This window comes from Schistocerca nitens, chromosome 3 (assembly GCF_023898315.1).
Source record: "Schistocerca nitens isolate TAMUIC-IGC-003100 chromosome 3, iqSchNite1.1, whole genome shotgun sequence".
Taxonomy (NCBI): domain Eukaryota; kingdom Metazoa; phylum Arthropoda; class Insecta; order Orthoptera; family Acrididae; genus Schistocerca; species Schistocerca nitens.
The window spans coordinates 984,164,762-984,178,596 of NC_064616.1; the positions used below are offsets into that span (position 1 = coordinate 984,164,762).

General features: G+C 43.2%; 1 protein-coding gene across 1 annotated transcript in view; it reads left to right on the plus strand.

Annotated features, from left to right (window-relative positions):
• LOC126249049 (selenide, water dikinase 1-like) overlaps positions 1-13,835 on the plus strand; it is a 164,276-nt gene that overhangs the window by 37,618 nt on the left and 112,823 nt on the right. Inside the window, exon 2 of the mRNA XM_049950677.1 lies at positions 13,464-13,568. Within this exon, the coding sequence (XP_049806634.1) occupies positions 13,464-13,568 (105 nt within the window). The remainder of the gene's footprint in view (positions 1-13,463; positions 13,569-13,835) is intronic.

The following is a 13,835-nucleotide window of genomic DNA, read 5'->3' on the forward strand; positions in this document are numbered from 1 at the left end:
GAACTTTCACCTCCGCTGTCACCACTGAATCTCCCCCACATCGTAACATCAATGTGATGGTTGAGCAGGTTACAACAACAATCGTTACTGCAGCGGAAAACGCGATCCCTCACTCCTTAGGGTGCCCCTGGCGAAGGGCGGTCCCTTGGGGGTCGCTGGAAGTTGCTGATGCAATTAAGGAGCATCAGTGAGCTCTGCAGAGGCATAAGCAGCACCCTTCCCTGGAGTACCTCATAGCCTTTAAGTGGCTCTGTGCCTGTGTTCGCCAGCTTATCAAAAGATGGAAGCAGGAGTGTTGAGAGAGATGTCTCGACCATTGGGAGCCATACGTCACCTTCCCAAGTCTGGACAAAGATAAAATGAGTTTTTGGGTACCAGACCCCAACAGGTGTCCCTGGCATTAACGTCAGTGATGTGTTATCTACTGACGCAAACGCGATTGCTGAGTGCTTTGCTGAGAACTATGCTCGAGCATCTGCTTCCGAGAACTAACCCCCTGCATTTTGCACCCTCAAATGGCGGATGGAAAGGAAAGCCCTCTCTTTCACTACATACCACAATGAACCCTATAACGCCCTATTTACAGAATGGGAGCTCCTCAGTGCCCTTGCACATTGCCCCGACACAGCTCCTGGGCTAGATCAAATCCACGGTAAGATGATTAAACATCTCTCATCTGACTACAAGCGACATCTCCTTATCTTCAACTGGATCTGGTGCGATGGTGTCTTCCCATTGCAATGGCAGGAGAGCACCATCATTTCGGTGCTTAAACCTGCTAAAAACCTGCTTGATGTGGATAGCTGTTGGCCCATCGGCCTCACCAATGTTGTTTGTAAGCTGCTGGAACATATGGTGTGTAGGCGGTTGGGTTTGGGTCCTGGAGTTACGTGTCCTACTGGCTCCATGTCAGGGTGGCTTCCACCAGGGTCACTGTATCACTGATAATTTGTGTCCGTCAAGTCTGTCATCCGAACAGCCTTTTCCAGACGCCAACACCTGGTTGCCGACTTTTTATTTACGAAGGGTGTGTGACACGAAGTGGTGACATCATATCCTTGCCAAATTATACGAGTGGGGTCTCAGAGTCCTGTTCCTGTTTTTTTTTTTTTTTTTTTTTTTCAAGATCTTCTGTCGCATCATACTTTTCGTGTCCAAGTTGGTAAGCCCATATCCAGGAGAATGGGGTCCTGCAGGGCTCTTTATTTAGTGTGTCTGTTTTTAGTGGCCATTAATGGTCTAGCAGCAGGTGTAGGGCCGTCTGTCTCACCTTTTGTGTATACAGACTTCTGCATCTCGTACTGCTCCACCAGTACTGGTGTTGCTGAGTGGTGCCCACAGGGAGCCATCCACAAGACGCAGTCATGGGCTCTAGCCCATGGTTTCCAGTTTTTGGCCCCAAAGTCGTGTGTTACATGCTTCTGTCGGTGCCGTACCATTCATCCGGAACCAGAACTTTACCTTAATGATGATCCACTCACTGTAGTGGAGACATATCGATTCTTAGGACTGGTTTTCGACGCCCGATTGACTTGGTTTCCTCACCTCCGTCAGCTTAAGCAGAAGTGCTGGGAGCACCTCAATGCCCTCCGCTGCCTGAGCAACACAAACTGAGGTGCAGATCACTCTACACTGCTGCAGCTCTACAGAGCCCTTGTTCAATCCCACCTTGACTATGGGAGTCAGGTTTATGGTTCGGCACACCCTCAGCATTGCGTTTAATCGACCCAGTGCACCATTGTGGTCTTTGCCTAGCGACTGGAGCTTTTAGGACGAGTCCGGTGACCAGCGTCCTGGTGGAGGCCAGAGTCCCTCCATTGCAGTTTAGGCATCTGCAATTGCTCTCCAGTTACATTGCACATGTTTGTAGTTCTGCTGCGCATCCGAATTACCATCTCCTTTTCCTGCCCACGGAAGTTCATCTCCCTCATAGGCGGCCCAGGTCAGGGCTTACAATTCCAGCTCATGTGTGATCCCTTCTCTCTGAACTGGCGTCCTTGCCTTACCGCCTCTACTTGAGGTTTATTCACGAACGCCTCCATGGTGTACACCTATGCCACGGCTTCGCCTGGACGTTTCACATGCCCCTAAGGACTCAGTTAACCCTGCGACACTCCGCTGTCACTTCCTCTTGACTCTTGACATTCACCGCGACCACGAAGTGGTTTACACCGATGGCTCGATGGCTGATGGTCATGTTGGCTTTGCTATGTCCGTGGAGGACATACAGAACAGCACTCTTTACCAGATGGCTGCAGTGTTTTCACTGCAGAGCTGGCGGCCATACCTTGTGCTCTTAAGCACATTCACTCATGCCCAGGGAAGTCATTTCTCCTGTGTACTGACTTCTTGAGAAGCCTACAAGCTATCGACCAGTGCTACCCTCGCTGTCGTTTGGTTGTGACCATCCAGGAGTCTATCTATACCCTGGAACAGTCCAGTCATTCCGTGGTGTTTGTCTGGACCCCAGGTTACGTCGGAATCCCAGGCAATGAACTTTCTGACAGGCTGGCCAAACAGGCTACATGGAAACCGCTTATGGCGATTGGCTTCTGAAACTGACCTGCGAACAGTATTGCACCACAAGGTTTTGCGGCTTTCGGAGATGGAATGGCATAACCTCAGTACGCACAACAAGGTGCGTGCCATTAAGGAAACTACGAATGTGCTGGAGACCTCTCTGTGCGCCTCTCACAGGGACTCGTTCTCTGTCAGCTCTGCATTGCCATAACGTGGCCGACGCATGGTTACCTCCTCCATCATGAGGACCCACCTCGGTGTCACTGCGACTCACGAATGACGGTCGTCCATCCCTTGCTGGACTGCCCACTTTTAGCCCCGCTGCGACGGACTTTTAACTTTCCTAGTGCCCCACCTTCTGTGCTAAGCAACAATGCCTCAACAGCAGCTTTAGTTTTACATTTTATTCATGAGGGTTAGTTTTATCATTTGCTCGAAGTTTTAGCACATGTCCTTTGTCCCTGTGTCTCCTCCACCCTTGTGCTTTCAGCATGGAGGTTTTAATGTGTTGCAGAGTGGCTGGCTTTTCCTTTTTATCCTCATGGTCAACCAGCCATGGTAACCTGCTTTCTTGTTTTAACCTCTTCTACCTGTTTCTTGTGTCTCTGTGGTTTTCTTGTCCCCTTTTGTCTATTTAAGTGTTGTTGCCCTTCAAGCATTGTTGTGGTTTTTCCTTTCATTCTTTCATGCTGTAAGTATCATTGTCTGATTCTCACCCTTGTGGCATTGTTTCCTTCCAACAAAGGGGTCGATAACTTTGTAGTTAGGTCCCTTCCCCCTCTTTTAAACCACCCAACCACTTTGCTTTTGGAGACTACCTTTGATTGTCAAGCACAACTACTGCTTGCTGCTTTGCTTCTCCATGACTGTCCTGTTGTTGTTGAGGCCCATAGGTCTCTGAATTCTTCCCGTGGTGCTCGATGGTCTGACCAAGGCAGAAATCTAAATGTACCTCTCTGATCAGGGTGTCATTGCCATCCATCGGGTGATCAAAAAGGTAGATGCATTTTTAGTGCCCTTACACACAGTTTTTCTAACCTTTGATAGTGGTGCTTCCGTCCAAGATCAAAGCAGGCTATGAAGTTATCACAGTCTGACCTTATATTCCGAACCCAATGGGCTGCTACCTGCATAATTGTTTCAACCACACTCGAATGTCTTGACAACACGTGGCCAAATGCGTGGTAGGGATGCACACGGAGGTGGTTTTCTGCCTCCTCCTCCCTGATGTATCAACTGCAATGGCGACCATGTCCTGTGTATCTCGATGAGTGGACTGCACAGGAGATCTGGGTAAAGGAAAAAGTGCGTTAACTGGTTGCTCGCAAGTTATTGGCTAGTCGCAAATCCTGCATTCTACCATCTGGCACTTACAATACTGTTCTTGCTGCGTCTCACACCATGAAGGAAATGGCCACACAGACGTGTGACCTCAAATTCAGTACTGCGGTTGTGAAATAACCCAGTACCATGGTAGCAGTGCCACCTCCTCATCCAGCTGTCCGACAAGCCACCGAAAATTCACCTCCTGGGTCGAAGTCACCTGCTACACAATCGGCCGGCTGGAAAGGACAGAAGGAATACTCTTTTGAAGGCATTCGGTCAAAGAGGATTTACAGCTGCTGTTACAATCACAGTGTCTGCTTGTTCTCTGCCTCCAGGAAACAAAATTGGATTCTCACAACCGCTTTGAGCTCACACATTACTCCCCTGTCAACTTTGACCTTACCCCCGAGGACGGCATTCTCTCTCATGGGGGAGCCATACTGCTGATACAGGATGATGATCATAGTCAACCCATCTCCCTGGCTACCCGCCTTCAAGCTGTTGCAGTTCACCTTTCCTTCCTCAACTGACCGTTCCCCTTCGTACCATTTACATCCCTCCGTCATTAGATGTCGCCAGGGCAGACTTCCTCCAGCTTATTGGGCAGTTACCTTGCCCCTTTGTGCTTCTTGGTGACCTTAACGCGCACCAACCCCCTTGGGGCTCGCCCAGAACCGCCAGAGGTGCCCTCTTCTGCCTTAACACAGGAGCACCCATGTTTCTTCCATACTCAACACACACTTCTTCCCATTTGGACCTACCCTTCTGCACTGTCCAGCTTGCCCATTGCCTCGAGTGGTCCATTCTCTATGACACACAATCGAGCTACCATTTCCCATGGCTTACTCCTACCCCACCTGCGTGCACACCCAGATGGCAGCTTACTAAGGCCGACTGGAGGCTTCACTTCTCCCTGGGGACCTTTGATGAACGACATTTTCCCAGATGTGATGACCAGGTAGAGTATCTTACAAATGTTATCCTTACTGCCACAGAACATTCCAAATGGTTCAAATGGCTCTGAGCACTATGGGACTCAACTGCTGAGGTCATTAGTCCCCTAGAACTTAGAACTAGTTAAACCTAACTAACCTAAGGACATCACAAACATCCATGCCCGAGGCAGGATTCGAACCTGCGACCGTAGCGGTCTTGCGGTTCCAGACTGCAGCGCCTTTAACCGCACGGCCACTTCGGCCGGCAGAACATTCCATTCTCTGCACTTCCTCTTCACCACGCTCCCCTCAGGGGCTCAGCACTCGTTTGCTGAGTACGGGCTTGGCGACCCCGGGGTTCTTGAGCTGGGGACTGGTAAGCGCCACCAGTCCTCTGTCACCGTAAGCTCTTGTACTTTAATGACCGCTGTGCAGCGCATCAGTGGAATGTTGTGTGTTTTGGAGAATGAGGGTCTTGGCTTCACTGCCTGGACTGTGGAGGTGGTACCCACCTCTATATAATATTTGTGACTGAGGGCTTATTTGTTCCAATATAATTCTGACACAGTCTCTGAAACTTAGCAGCTATGTTCAAAGTTTTAGCTATTTATAATGTTATCTCCCAGTACATTATTGTTTTATTTAATATTACTTTAGTATTAAGTTGGGTTATTTGAAACATAAGCAGTAATTCCCATTTTCTTACAATATTTTGTTTGTTTATTTCTGTTATTCTCCATACTGTATTACAGGTATAAGACATTATACATATGATTAAACATTTGTTCAGTCAACTCAAATAAACATTTTATGGAATCAGTCACTATCACTGGCTGCAAGGATTGCGTTATCGTAACACTTTTCACTTACATTTCTCATGTGTTTTACACACACAACTTTCAAACATTGAGCACAGTGCAATTTAACTTTTATGTCTTTACTCAAAGGACAAACTATGCAGCACCTGGGCTTAAGTATTCTTTGTTCAGAAGGTGGTGCATTGTTGCTGTCTTTAATTCCTGCCATTTTAGCGGCTTTCTGTCTAACTTGTTTTGGCGGGGAGTGAGTGGCTGCTCTCTTGCACACTATGGGATTTACTAATGACCTGACTTCACGTAAAAACATTCTTCGGGAAATCCTCTCATTGTTATTATTTGTGTATACGGGCGTTAATGCAAGCCATGTCAATCGTTCGGAAAAATAGGGCAAGTGGCCAATGTCTAGTTTTTCTTGAGCTTGAATAAGTAGTGCACATTTCATCTATTGTGTCCATACCTGTTTTGGTCTTATTGTACACTGTTATAATTTCTATTTTGTTTCCTCTGCAGTGTTAGTGTCAATGGCACAGTCTTGATGCAAAGATGAAAGGAGAATAAAGTTTTTGCCGTTCTTTGGCACTTATGTAACTATGGTGATATCCTTTCTGAATCCAAAAAGGCTGCTTCTAAGTTCCTGACCTCTTGTGCAAAGAAAGCCTGGAGGGAGCTTCTCTTATTCTTTCTAAGAGTTCCTACTACTGTAAGTTTCTTTTTCAGGAGCTCTTCATCCAGTGGTATGGAACAAAACCAGTTATCTAGTGCCACATTGTATTTTCAATAGGCTGTACAATACTACTTACTATCTCCTTAGACGAGTTTGACCGTGCAAAGGGCCGCTCTGGCTGTTTCCCCAACATAGATTTCCATCCCCAAAGTATAACATTTTCTTGCCTCACATAAGGTGAAAATTTTCAAACCATATTTCGCAGGCTTGCTTGATATATAGTGTCGGAAACTGCATTTGTCTCTAAATGCAACCAGTTGTTCATCCACTATCGTATATTCAGACACAGTATAATTACTGAAACAGTTTGACATGAATAATTCAAACACTTCTCTGAATGAATGCAGCTAGGCTATTAAGTTCTCTACGTGTGGTCTGTCTCAAATGTCATCGAATCTCAAACAACGCAACAAGAAACGAAAGTGCCGTAAACTCATTTTTGCATGAAATATTGCAATTCAGAAGCCATTTGTGTCCAGTAAGTCTTCCAGATTTTGGTGTCCTGCCCAGTAATGCCTAGCCAATATCAAGACACAGAAGAGATTTGATTTCTTCCTAATTTGTTGGTTTGGCATCATGGTCTCTTGTGATATTTGATGTATTATGTTGTACATAAATACTTGTGCATGATGTAATCATTCTAATTGTTATGTCATTTATTCGACTAAATATCGGAAAAAGTCCACGGCAGTTTTTGCAGATTTTGCGATAGCTTTCACACAGGGAGATGAATAATGAGGTCTACACTTCTAGTTCTTACATTGCGACTAGGACAACTTTTCACTCATATTGTAACCTTATCCTTTCCAATAAAAAAATCATGCTTGCTTTCATTATCCGCTGCACTTACTTGTGGTTCCAGGTTGTCTTCATCCTCCATTTCCGTGTGATGAGAAAGAACTTCACAACTGTCTGTTTCCTCCTCTTCTCCTCCTCCAGAAGTTTTGTGTAAGACTTCTTCCAGAAGCTTCTGCACTCTTGTTTTATTTCGTAATGATCCATAGCTGTTTTAACTGCACAGAGCGATAAAATACAAGCAGCTGCTACGGAACACAACTGTGCACTTTCTCGCAGCACTGCAACATAGTTGCTCGGGGTGCCAACAACACCCCAGGGCACATTGTTGCACGTTTTCTTGGAACTTGCGCTTCCATTCTAGATTCTATTGTTACTCAAAGCTTTCATATTCCATCCTAGAAAGGTACCAAAGAGCATGATGTTATACTCCTATCCATTATGGAATAATCCATCGATAAGGATGATTGGGGTGTTCTGAACACCCCGAGCGACCACTTAAGGGTTAAGGTTCCCTTTAATAAGTCAGACCCCCCTTCTCCGCTTGACAAAATCTTGGCTACATTCTTTATTATTGTCAGAATCTAATTTAGAATAGTCTTCTTCATTACTGCTGAAACTTATCACTGCTCCCTCACAAATGCATAATTTTCTACGCATTCTTCCACATGGGCATTGTTTTTGGCTGCCTCTCTGATGACACTTGCAGTGCTGTTTACAATTTTTGTCCAGATCTCACTTGTAACTTGGTTGACAGCTGCTACAAGAAGATTTTCACCTTTTTTTATTTGCACCCATACCCCTTAAATGACACTGAAGTGATGCCAGAATGGAGGAAGCCAAATAATTTCACACCCATACCTTTCAGCGATCTCGTCAATTAAATGTGTTGGAAATTGTTGTTTCTTTTGTGCCACAATTTTGAGCAATCCAGGCTTCTTCAAATCATCTCTGAAATCCACTTTTTGTCATTTCAGCCACTGAATAATATCGTTTTTGTTGCCAAAGTTGGTGTCTTTCCATGAACAATGGAGTGATATGGAGAATTACTCATGACAATCCCTGATGGATTTGTCAGAGTCGTCATAAGTGATATCTTGACCCACTTTTGAAAAACTAGACTGTTTATATCTTTGTGTCGGTCACATGTCTTTTTTGAATGAAACATTAACAATCAGTTTCATACAAAAATGTCTGTATGTAAAATATGAATTCAACTCCTTTTCCAACAGACACTGTCATGGTCCCCTCAGGCGTTCCATCACTCCAGCCTCTGTAATGAGCAGCTGGCGTTAATCCAGGTTTCATCTATCCACACTGTATTTTCAAATCTCACACCCATGATCCTCTCCAGAAATCTGCCCCACCATGTGACTACATCTGTCCTTTTCATTAATATTTTGTGTCCATTAAACATTGAATAGCTGACACCCATGTCTCAGCACTGTATGCTTTGTTTAAAAAATGTCTTTTTGAAGTGTCATCAACAATTTAGATAGAGCAACATGTTCCCTTCTTATCTATGTATACAAGACAACGAAAGGTGTCTCTCTCGAAATTATCCAAACTTGTCACTTGCTTCTCTCTTGGCTGCTTCTTTCCTGGAATGTGCAGCCTTGTTGTGCCACTCACCACACTCTATACTGTATTGTTCTTTCCCTATCATTACAACTGTGTCCTTGGTTTTCATTGCTGTTGCAGTCCAATTAAGAACCTGCACAACAAGAAGTACAGACTCATCCTTTCTCCTTTTCTTTCTTAAAGTAGTGCTTCACCAAACACATGAATTCATGGCCCTGGATGTGTAGCACAAATTTCTTTTTCTGTTTCACTTTACATGTTGGGCTGTCACTACTCATCATGTAGGCATTGTTTAAAACAAAACAGAAGCAAATAAACACTAAAAACAAAATTAACTACGAACTGAACTATTCAGGCAAAAGATGAAACAACAGAATCGGCTGCAAATGACACTCACTGGTACTTTCAGGCATGTGTGCATGATATTTACAGAGTGGCAACATGGCTTCTGCTACCTGTTAAAGTGCAGTCCCTTGTTATCTGGCTACCTGTGGTTGCTAGGCAGCGTAAAACCACTACTGAGCTCTAGCACCGAAGACTCGTCTCCCAGACTATAATTTGATTCCTCTTACACAATATTTGAAAGAGTTATTATTTAAATTCCTAGATTTGTCAATAAAATTATGTGGTAAATTGTCTTTCGCTAGACTCGAGCAATAGCATGTCGTTCATCAGTCCTGCAAAATTTATATGCAGTGTAGTATCCTGGCAGTCCCCAGTGAAACATATTGTGCTTCAGTCAGTGCTCGGAACACTTATGTGGACAGTTACTTAATAGTTTTCTGCCAGAAACACCAGGCCCTAATTTATTGTGCATTACGTATTATAAGTATCAGTGTTTTCATTTTCATTGTGACGACCAACTGATTCCTAATATCTTTAATCTGTGTACACTGAACATCATTTTTCAGGTTCCAACAAGCTATTTAAAATGGCATAGTACTAGTTAAGTAACTGTTGAAAGTTATTTAATATTGTCCTAGTCACAGTTTGGGCTCCTTCTTTGTTCCAGTATAGAGAAGTCTTTTTACGAGTACAGTGAGAATGTTCTTAATTCATTAGATAGCAGGTTAGAGGCTACTGGCACTTTCTGTGATCTGTTGAAAGCCTTTGACTGTGTGAATCACAACATTCTCTTAAGTAAGTTATAATATTGTGATGTCACTGGCGGTGCAGCAAAATTTTTAGTCCTACCTAACAGGAAACAAAGGGTGTTGCTGTGAAATACCTGTGCAGTAAGCAATTAATCTTCATCTGATAGGGAATTAATTACATGTTACAAGGAATAAGAACATTCTACGTAAAGAGCTAAAATCACTTACCTTGGTCTAAAAAAGGGCTCCAATATTCAGGAACACACATTTTCAGTGAACTGCCAGCAACCATTAGACTTGTTTTCAGATAAAGCACAGTTTAAACAGTGTTTGAAAGACTTTCTGATAGGCAACTCCTACTCTGTAGATGAGTATCTTAAGAGGGACTGTTAGACCAGCTTAAGTAAAAACATATTTTAGATTTCAGTTTTGACAGCACTTAGTTGCAACAGTCAAGATTAGGTATTTTGTGTTTGATAAATTTATTAAAAGTGCGTAACTGCGTTTGTCTGAAAGTGTTTTAATTCTGTAAATATTAGCAGTTCCAGTTTAATGTATTCTTGACAATCACCTGACAGATGATCAGGGAAGTGAGTATGATATTCAATTTTTTTAAATTTCTGACATGCTCCATCCCAATGAGAATAATCTGATTTTTGGGTGTATGGAACGAAAATTGAATTTAATCTGATCCAAACACTTGTGGGCTTGAAGATGTGTGTTGATATTTTCCTGTTTATTTGGGAGAAATTGTTTCCCAAGGCTGCTGAGATGAAATCCACATGACTTATGTATTCTTCAGCCAGTATTATCCACATCCCAGATGAAATGAAGTACTTAAACATCTTTGATTTATTTGTTGGGGCAGTTGTTTCTTTGTTAATACTTGGCCATCATAGGATTATTATTTGCATGGATTGTTCAACATTAACCAACAACTTCATCAATTCACATGCCTGTGGTATCCATAACACCAGAAAAGTCACTAATCTTAAAATTCATTGATTTTCTTGTGAAATGAAATGTGTCCTCTGAACTCTGTAGATGCCAGATTTAAATATTATTGTAGTATTGTGTCCTTAGAAGGGAAAGAAATACAACACACTAGTTACCCACCTCTAGAATCTATGAAGGCTGCGTGAGAAATGACACAAAATCCTATTGAACATAACTCAGGCGTTGTATGCAATCACCACCAGTGGGTTTTATGTTAATCAGCTTTCCAAGATCTGGCCTTCTCTAAGTGCTGAAAGTTTGTTACATATCCCAGTTCCATATTACAAAATGCGAGGATGAAGTTAATCACTGGACCTGCATTTGGTAGGTGTTGAAGTCAAATATCAGGCTAGACATCCTGACTGAGATTTTGTATTGTTTCTAATTCACTTAAGTATATCGGTGTGCTTCCTACAACAAAGAAACAGCTAGTTTTGTTTCTAATTTATTCAATCTGAATTGTAGCGAAGTACCTAATGAGACAGTCCTTATCAGAACTGACCCTCTAAGACTGTTAGTAGACTGTGAAGAACTTTTATCATTAAAAATAAAATTAACTACTTGTAAAGGAGTTATAATTCCTGTAATTTATTTATTCACTGTATGAAATTTCTTGGGCAGCTCCACTTTAGCTTTTTAGTGAAATCATTGTGTTCTATCAGTTCAGGAAGTTTCCATTATTACTTTTTATGATCATGACCTATGCTATTGGTGTTTTTATTTGTGGTGTATTGGTAGTAACACTTTAAACTTCTTTACACTGTGTTATTGTAACACAAAGTTTCAGATTAGTCAACATTTAAATCTAAATATAAAGTGTATTCAGAAGAGTGAAATTAAAGTCACTGTCCAGCCACTCATTCTTAGATTTTTTATTGTTGTCTTAAATAACTCGAAGGTGAATGCATGGATAATTAGTTCCTCTGAAAATGAACTACCCAGTCCCACATCAAAATACACTGCCGTTTGTGCAAAGTGCAACACCGAGAAGGGATGACCCGAATAGTGCCACACTTTGTGAAAGTGGCGACGGGTGTGCAAGCAATATGTGATATGTTTTGCAGCGAGATGGGGTACACGTAGGCCGAGCAGAGCCCTCTCATGTCGGTCAGACAGGGTCGGTGTTGTGCCTAGTGTACTCAGTGCAGAGCTGTCACAAGGTGGAAACAATACATTGAGTGCCAATATGCCTCGTTGACATCAAAGGGAGCTATATCAGCATGTGAGCGAGTTCGAATGGGGCAGAATGATTGGTCTCCTGGAAACAGGGTTGTCATACTGTGACATTTTGGCTTGCACATGGCCTACTGCTACGACAGTCATGTGTCTGGAAGCAGTGGATAGAGGAAGGTCATACGCAGCGATGAGTGGGAACTCGACCACGGAACACGACCACGGCATGGGATGACTGTTATCTTGTCCGCATGGCCATCACAGACTGTAATCCACATGTTGGCTCATTGCTGGAACACTGCAACAGGTGCAAACTTGCCTGCATCGACTGTTCGTTGCCGTCTGCTGCAGGTTGGACTGGTTGCATGCATGCCATTACGTCAGCTTCCATTGTCCAGAAACCACAAGCTCCTTCAACTGCAATGGTCATGTGAACACTGTCACTGGGCTGCTGAGTGGAAACACGTAATCTTTTCAGATGAGTCTTGCTTCAACATGCCCTACCGTGATGGTCACATGTGTGTCCGGCGGTACTGTGGTGAGCGCAACCTGGAGGGCTGCATTGTGGAGCGGCATAGCGGACAAACACCTGGTGTGATGGTTTGGGGCGTCCTTGGTTACAACAACCGATCCTGCGTCATGTGTATTGCGGGCACTTTGAGCAGCAACTGGTACCTAATGGAGGTTGTGGTGCCTGAGGAACCCCACTGCTTCAGGCATCTCCACAGGCCGCATTTCAACAGGACAATGCCCGGCCACATGTTGTGAGGAATGTACAGGCCTTGTTCAAAGAGTGATGGGTACCATTGCTTCCCTGGCCTGCATGTTCGCCAGATATGTCGCCCATCGAACGTGTCTGGGATATGGTTGGTAGACACCTGGTGCATCACAGTCCACCAGTAACTGGTGTCACAGATTTGTGGGCTCGGATACAAACTGTGTGGAGGAAATCCCTCAGGAATGTATTCAGAACCTTACTGATTCAATGCCATGGCATATAGCTGCTCTATTTGCAATGAATGGTGGCCACACGTCATACTGAATAGTAGGGCTCAAAGGACATGTACAGATTTGAAAGGTTAATCATTTGTTACTTCTCATGTACCTAACCTGTGGTATTAAATAAATTGAATTCATGCTTTTACTTGATGTTGCAATTTCCACAAACGATAGTACATATACTCCGCAAGCTGTCTAGTGTATGGCAGAGGGTTTGGGCGCTCTGAAATGAGATCATCAGTGGGATGTTAACCTTCATCTTTCTTCATTCGGAATCAGCTGGCTAATGACATATCAGTCTTAGGATAGGCAGCACATATCAGACAGGGGTTAAAACTTTCTCTACCATTTGTATCAGTACATGACTCGCACCTGCATTGGTGTCTTAAATGTTTGTGCAGATTGTGCTGTCTTGATTTATCACCATTGATAATTTGTTGCAAAGTGCTTTCTAAAAATCATATTTCTCATTTTCTCATTTATATAATGAAATTTATTTCAGATGCAGGTTTAGACTCAGCTGTAATTACTCTTCCCCGACATGGACTATTTTTGCTACAGACGACGGACTTCTTCTACCCACTGATTGATGATCCATATATTATGGGTGAGAATTTTTCAACACATTTACAAAAAAAATATCATTGTATGGAAGTAGTTATTTATTCCGAAGTGAAGCCTAAGATAATTATGTGATACAAATTAGTGTAACACAGATCATATCATTGTATGGTGGTGGTATTTAATAGAAATTTTGGGTAATAAGTTTCAGAATTTTTAGTTTCCTACTGTAACAGGTTTTGTTTGTTTTCTTCAACAGTTTGTTGTGCACACTGATCCAAACAAGTGTCTTGGGTGGTTAGAGCATGTTCTG